At 30.2% G+C, this 7,470-nt stretch overlaps 1 protein-coding gene across 1 annotated transcript; it reads right to left on the bottom strand.

Moving 5' to 3' along the window:
* Window positions 1-486: 486 nt before the first annotated feature.
* On the bottom strand, window positions 487-1,038 carry LOC114378271 (nuclear transcription factor Y subunit C-1-like). Its single transcript, XM_028336839.1, has one exon. It carries the CDS (start codon window positions 991-993, stop codon window positions 622-624), a length of 372 nt encoding a protein of 123 aa, XP_028192640.1. The 5' UTR covers window positions 994-1,038; the 3' UTR covers window positions 487-621.
* Window positions 1,039-7,470: the final 6,432 nt, after the last annotated feature.

Below are 7,470 nucleotides of genomic sequence, written 5' to 3'. Positions count from 1 at the left end.
TTGATAACGGCTTAATAGCAGGTGACCTAATAGGTTCAATAATAATTGTTAGAATAGCTGTGATATCATGTTATATTTCATCTTAAAAGCATTGATATAGTAAAGTTATTCAATAGATATATAAGCTACAATCCAAGAATTGAAATAAGCAGTGTGTTTCAACAAAAATGAAAAGGAAATGAGGTCAACCAATGGCCATGGATAAAAAGGGGAATACAGGGAAGTTCGGAAAGTGTTTTTACTTGAAATCTACATTGGCATTTCGCTGCGTTACAAATCTTTTATTCTTTTAGCTAGCTGCAGTTCAAGAATTTCATCAACACATATTAGGCAATAGACACCATTGCCAAATCTTTTTTCTCTAAGCAGCTGATGGGACTTTTTTGTTGTATTATGGCGTATCAAAAAACTTTAAAGTTAACAATAACATAAAGTTCCTCTGTATTGAGGATCTTAACACAACTTCATTTCATTCTAGTATGAGGATGCATAACAAACACATAAAGTTCTTACCTTAGTTATGTCACACACACACACACATATATATATTACAATAATTACATAGCCATATATAGAAATAGAACTCAAATTTTGTAGCTGCAGTATGTAGTGTAAGGTGGCTTAAGAGTAATCTATAGTTTCCACCTCCATGACATTTGTGGCACCACCAACTGCATGGCTGTCAGAATTGGAAACCAAAGTGATCAAGAAATCAAATATATCAGTGGCTATAACAGCAGAAGCCAAATCCTCTTTGTGCAAAGTCCTCCTTTTGCCTTGAATGGCCATGATCCAGGACCTTCTAGTAAGTTCCTCAATGAAGAGGTCACAAGCCTTGGAGAAAATAATTGGAGCCTCACCTGATATCATCTTAACACCCTCCCCAGAATTCTTCATGATCTTCTTGATCCTTGCCAAGGGCAGTGAGTGGGGCCCTGTCCTTCCCGATACCCCACCACACAGTAACCCTGAATATGCACCAGCTTGTCTCATATTTTCTCTCTACTTCACTCCTTTATGTTTCTGAGTTAACTTCAGCTTCAGTGGTCTCTGAGTTGTAGCATCAGTGTCAAGTTTCAGTGTTATATATGCCATTTCCTTTGAAGCTTTCATAGTTTCACTACAATAACATGGCCGGCCAAGCCTGCTTAAGCCGGCTAATTGGGATTCTAATAAATTAACTGGAGATTATGAAATCTTAATTAGACCTCTTGACTCCAAGACTTTTATTGTATTTATTTATAAATTCGTTGCTTGTGTCAAGAAACATTAGAGATCATGAAATAAAAAGAGTATGTAATGATTTGTGACTTATTTCTCAGTAAAGTATTAGTATTAAAAAAAGCTTAATTATTAAAATGATTCCTTTATTATTTATTATTTTAGAAGGTTGAATTACGCCTCTTAAATTTAAAAAAGTTAATCAAGTCCTCTAATTTTTAATTTGGCACTTTGCTTATTTATTTGGTTCAATTTGTTCTTCTATTTATTTATTTAGTTCAATTTGATCTTTTAATTATTAAAACATTCAATTTAATTTGTCTATTATTAAAAAATTTAATTTGGATCTCTCATTTTTCAAAATCATCCCAATTGTTATTGTTGCAAATATCGGCGATTCAGATTTGAATTTTAACCATTTACAATATTAGATTGTTATAAAATTTAAAATTTATTAAATTGTTATATTAGTAAATATTATTATAAATATTAAACTATTTTGTATCATTATGACGGTAAAAAATTGTCACTATATTTAAATTATGTTTTTATTATTTTATATTTTTTATTACTGTGATGATTTATAATCATCATTATATTTATTTAAATTTTACATTATTGTATATTTTTATAAATTGATCAAATTTAATAATTTAATATTTAAATAGTGACAGTTTAAAATTGTTGATATTCACAAAATCTGAATCATTAGTATTTGTAACAATTACTATCTTAAGAGACCCTTTTAATAATTAAACCTATAAAAAATGATAAATATTTAGCAATTTGAAAGGATGGTCAGTAAAGAAAATATATTTAATTTAGGTATAATTATAACTTTTGGAGCCACGATCTACAACAACGTGGCTGTATATATTATTAGACGTACGCAGCACACTGTAAAATTGTATGCTTTTGGATATTTCGAATGTACAGCTTTTTAAGGTGTGATGAAAACTTGGAAGTTAAAAATACATAAGAAAATATTAATTAAGGGTTAAATAATATTTTAGTATCTTTAATATAGGAATTTTGTGGTTCTTGATTTTTTTATCGAAAAATACTAGTGGTCAGTTGTTAATTTTTATTAGTGGGATGATTCCAACTGATGACCTCTCTTCTCCCTTAACTACTAAGCAGTGACGAATGCATATATTACAATTGTCTCCACAAGATTTTTTTTATTTGTATATGTGTAATAAAATTTTATTTTGTCCCCATAAAAAAAATAGGCATTACCCCAATAAAATAACTATTTTTAAAATGAATGTAAAAATTATAAGAAATAAAAAAAGAATAAATTGATACTAAATTTACTATTTTATCCTTTTGATTTTTATAATATTGACAATGAAAAAATTATAGAATATTTTTTAAAAGTATGAAAATAAGTACATGACAAATATAATTTGTAGAAATTTAGGTATTTTGAATTTTTTTTGTCATGACATTATGTATTTTTTAAAAATTTGTGATATTTTTTTTGAAAATATTATAAACTATTGACTAAAATATCTCTTTTATTATGATAAATATAGAAATGTTCAAAATTTGTCCTACAAAAATTTTTATACTTTTTTCATTCTCATAAAATTAAAATGTGTCACTTTTTGATATTTAGGTTAATTTGATACAATGATAGTTTTTACATATATGCATATAATCAATATAAATATAACATTTTTTTACATTAATTATTCATATAACTAATGTAAAAAAACAATGCATGTAGTTCGGATATCCGAACCTTGCTTTAAGCCTAAAAATAATATATTTCAATTTTGTAAGGACAAAAAATGTACTGAAAATTTTGCATAAATAAATTTTAAATATTTTCATATTTATGAAGTCAAAAAACATATTTGAATCCAAAATTTTTCTTGTCCCTACTAAGAAAATTTTCTAGATCAGCCACTCCCACTAGGTCAATCTTATATGAAGAGGACCGCTCATGATGTTGACACTCAATGGAATAGTCATGTTTGATAATTGGGGTTATCTAGTGATTTATGATGTTGGTCAATTATGATGATAAATGTTAGTTATTGATTTATGATGAGGAATGTGATGATGTTCAATTAATTGTGATCAATGATGTTTGAGGCATGTCTCATGGTCACGATCGATGATGGAACTATGTTGTTGATGTAAGTTAAGATTTTATGTCATAATTATGTTGTATGTATCAATTGAGATAGTTGAGCTATAATATTGTTGTTCTATGTTGGTGTTTATGGATGAACAATAGAAGATAACTTTTATATGAGCTGAGTTTTGTTATAAATCACTGGCTATTATGTATAGTATTTTCAAAGTTTATAAAGTGTAGTTCTCTTCATTTTTCCTTAGTATTTGGAATTCATTTATCTATATATGTAGTTTTTTTTTTAAAGTTTAGTTTTTTTTTTTAAAAGTTTACCCTTGCATGTGGCATATGCAGTTGTTACTGTGATGATATCGAACTATATGTTTGAGAGAGCAAATAATTTTTCAGGCTAATTTTCCTCTTGGAGACATTGTAGATCGATGGAGCTAGCAGCACAGGTTTCTCGACGCAATTTCTTCCTTCCTTTCCTTTGTTTGTTCTTGGGTATAGAATGGACCCGCTTAGGAGTATTATTCTTCTACCTTGAAACGAGCCATATGTGAACATAATGTTAGTTTGAAATGAGAATGATGGTATAATATGTGGAAATATGTGAGGGTGTTATAGCACCAAGTTTTATTTGGTTAAGCTATGTAACGTGGAATGATTTGTATTTCAAGTTTTGGATATTACAATCAGAACCACAGCCAAAATCTCATAGGCCATGTAAATATTGAGAGACAAATTGTAAACTCACATTTATAAAAAAATGTGTGTATCCTTTATGACAAGCAATTTTAATGTCTTTCAGGCACAGAAACTATGGAAAGAGGGAAGACCACTAGAACTGATTGACAAAAGCATATAGAAGACTCGAGTTTTCTATCACAAATGTTGCATTGCATTCAAGTTAGTTTCTTGTGTGTTCAACAGAATCCAGAGGATAGGCCAGGAATGTCTTGTGTGCTCCTAATGCCAGTGAGTGAGCTTGAATTGCCTGAGCCAAAACAGCCAGGGTTCTTTGGAAAATATTCAGGTGAAGCAGACTCCTCCACAGGTAAGCAGCAACTAAGTTCAACAGATGGAATAGCCATTACCTTATTAGAAGCCCGTTGATACATTCTTTGCTTGTCACATGCATCATCTACCTTGTATAGATGTATTATCTTGTGTTAGAAATTAACTCAAGGTCAAGGAGTATATTCTCTCACTCTTTCTCTCCCCTTCTTCCTTCTGTGTGAAGTTGTGACTAAACACACTAATGTTGAAAGAGAACACTAAAAACATGGTAGCGCTTGAAGAGCTGCAAATATGATATCACAAAAAAAAAAAAAAAACAATGGTCACAAAAGTAACCAAGAAATCAAGTTTGTGGTGTCCTACTTTCCATACCTTAAAGCTGGGTTCAGACTACTGCATCTAAGTCAATAGTATCATGAATTCTCTGTAACTAGTCTTGTTTGAGAAGATGCTAACTTGTTAACATAATGTGTTCACTCATTTACCATTTCTTATGTTTCTTTCTTTTCTATTCGTCAAAAAGATAAAAAAATAATGAAAAAACTAGCTAGGTTGAGATAACACAAACTAAGATGCTTCAAAATTACCAAGCTTTTAAACTAAGCTAGAAAAAGTCTGAAATCAAGTTCACTAATCCTTGAGTAGAAAGTTAGAGATTTTGATACTGTTTAGTGTGTCTGGGTTAATTAGTTTTTAGAATAAACACTTTTTATGTAACTTTCTGAAAGAATTTTCTATAAAAAAGTATTTATGCACCTGAAATAAGTGCTTCCAAACATGTCTCTTAATGAAGCTATCCTGCAAAAACCATCATTATTAGCTTCTGGATGCACTCTCAAATAAGTGAGGCCGAGCCATCTTTCAGCATTATGGTGAACTACTCAGCAATCACGTCAGGGTTTTGTTGGCCTGGTTCTATATCTGACTAAAACTGAGTCAGAAGAGCTGAAAGAATCAATGATACTTATGCACGAGAAGTTCTAATAAGTGTGTTCTTACTTCTTGCTTGGAATACTATTTGCAACTTCAATTCCCTTTTTTAAGTAAAGTTTTTCCATCTAGAGCCCGAGACAATTTATAAAAAATGAAAAACAAATGAAAACTGAAAATGAAATAAGCACTAATAGGGAAGTGAGCTTGAGTTATTTTTAACTTGAGGTTGGGCCATTTGGGATTTAACAATGTGTTAACCCCTGGGGACAATAAATTATCCTTAAAAAGTGTATTGGCTAATTGAGATTTTTGGTGTACAATGATGGTTTTAAAATATGGTTGTGATTTTATCAGTCTTTTGATATTGTTGAAAATTGCAAATAAATATGGTCTCAATTGCAGATGTAATATGGTTGTGAAGATTCTCAAAACTGAGTGTCGCGGCCAAAATTGCAATTGTAAACCATTTTTTAAAACCTTAAGCAATAATAAAATTTGATAATAAATTTTGAACATAAGACTTCATATAAACCAACTACATAAATATCCTATTCACACAAATGTTAGCCACCCCATAAGCATTAGGGACCATATAACACTTTACCTGTAGAGAAATTAAAATTCCCATGACAGCCTTTTGTATAAAACTAAATCCAATTAAAAGCTATAAGATAAAATAAGTTGTTATCCTCTGCTCTTATCTTATTATTGCTTAAAATGCAAAGAACTTCTCATTTCTTCAACTGGGCCTACAATTTCATATCCTCTTAACTTCCCAAAACGTGACATCATAAAGGGTGAATGGACAAGGAACTTCAACATTTTTCCCCTTGATCAACAAAATGATGTAGAAATACAAAAGCCTTCATTATGAAAAAGCAATTTAAAAGGTGAACACTACCCACTTGTCAGCTTTCAACCTTCATGCTTAGCAACGACGCCATTACTTGTTTCAGCTCTCATGCACTTTACAGTTAATCCCTTTTGAATTTCTTGTAAGCTAAAAGTCTTAAAACCCAAATTTAAACGCCAAGTACGTCCACACTAAAAAACATAGCCACAAAATTGACCTTCACCCTAGCTAGAAGTTATAGCTGGCAAGAGCAAAATAAAGAAAAAGAGGGAGAGAATCAAGACTTGTTTGTGAATGGACCACAATATATTTAGAGAGGGGCAAAAAGTCTCTCCACTAGTGTTGTCCTTATCGTGTAGAATTAGGTGTTATCCATCTTTCACGGGTCCAATCAAATCATAAGTTCCCCAAAATCTTAGGTGATTTATCCACACCTTATATATTTACGTTACACCCAAAGCAACATATTAATTATAGTTTTATTTTGTACTGTGGAATTGAACCTAAGAGAGAACAAATCTCCTCAATCTATTGTTCATTTGTATGCTGTGTATGCATATACAATAAAACATGACAATTGCATATGAAGAATTTGGTGTAAAATGTAAATATGAATTGAACATTTTGTAAGACTTTTATATATCTTGAATGTCACCAAATAAAGGAGATGAGTTGTCATGAGTCATTGATAAAATATATTGGTCGTTCATTCCATTAGTGTGATTAATTATGATTAAAAAAATATTTTGACTGTACATGTATGTCTAATAATACAATATTTAGTTTAAAGGAAGAGAAGGGAAACAAAGAGATTTTAATAGAGAAAAAAAGAAGGAAAAGGTCTCCTTATTTTATTAGAAGAGAGTGAAGGGAAAGTCTCTTTGCTTTGTTAGTAAGGGGGAGGAGAGAGATAACAATAGTAATGTATTATTATTTCTTTAGAAGTACTAATGGAGAAAAGAAAAAAATAAATAAATCTCAAAAATATATTGTCAATAGACTTTATAATTCACTTTCTCTCTTTTCCAAATCTCCCAATATTGAGGGGAGACAAAAATGAAAAAAATTGGATTTTTAACTGTTGATATCATCATTCTTTCCTCTAAATTTCTAAACCAAACAATGCAATGCTAAAGAAGTTTGTTGCCTCTCTTTCACTTTCACTCAAATCAAATGCACTCTAAAATTAACTCACCAACGCAGATATGCGTGCACATATATATGAAAAGTATTAAGCTTGAATTTAGCAATTATTTGTTTTCAACTCCTTGTATATTTTGTAACAGTTTTTGACTATTTAGCGAAAGATGTCATTCCTCTCAAATATATATTATATTTATTTATTTTTGGTAGTGAT

Source organism: Glycine soja, chromosome 12 (assembly GCF_004193775.1).
Source record: "Glycine soja cultivar W05 chromosome 12, ASM419377v2, whole genome shotgun sequence".
Taxonomy (NCBI): Eukaryota; Viridiplantae; Streptophyta; class Magnoliopsida; order Fabales; family Fabaceae; genus Glycine; species Glycine soja.
The sequence above is the reverse complement of the archived record's forward strand: the minus strand, read 5'-3'. Positions and strand labels throughout refer to the sequence as shown.

Bases quoted from the DNA above. Each gene is read 5' to 3' on its own strand.
- LOC114378271 (XM_028336839.1), bottom strand. From the start codon at position 993: ATGAGACAAGCTGGTGCATATTCAGGGTTACTGTGTGGTGGGGTATCG.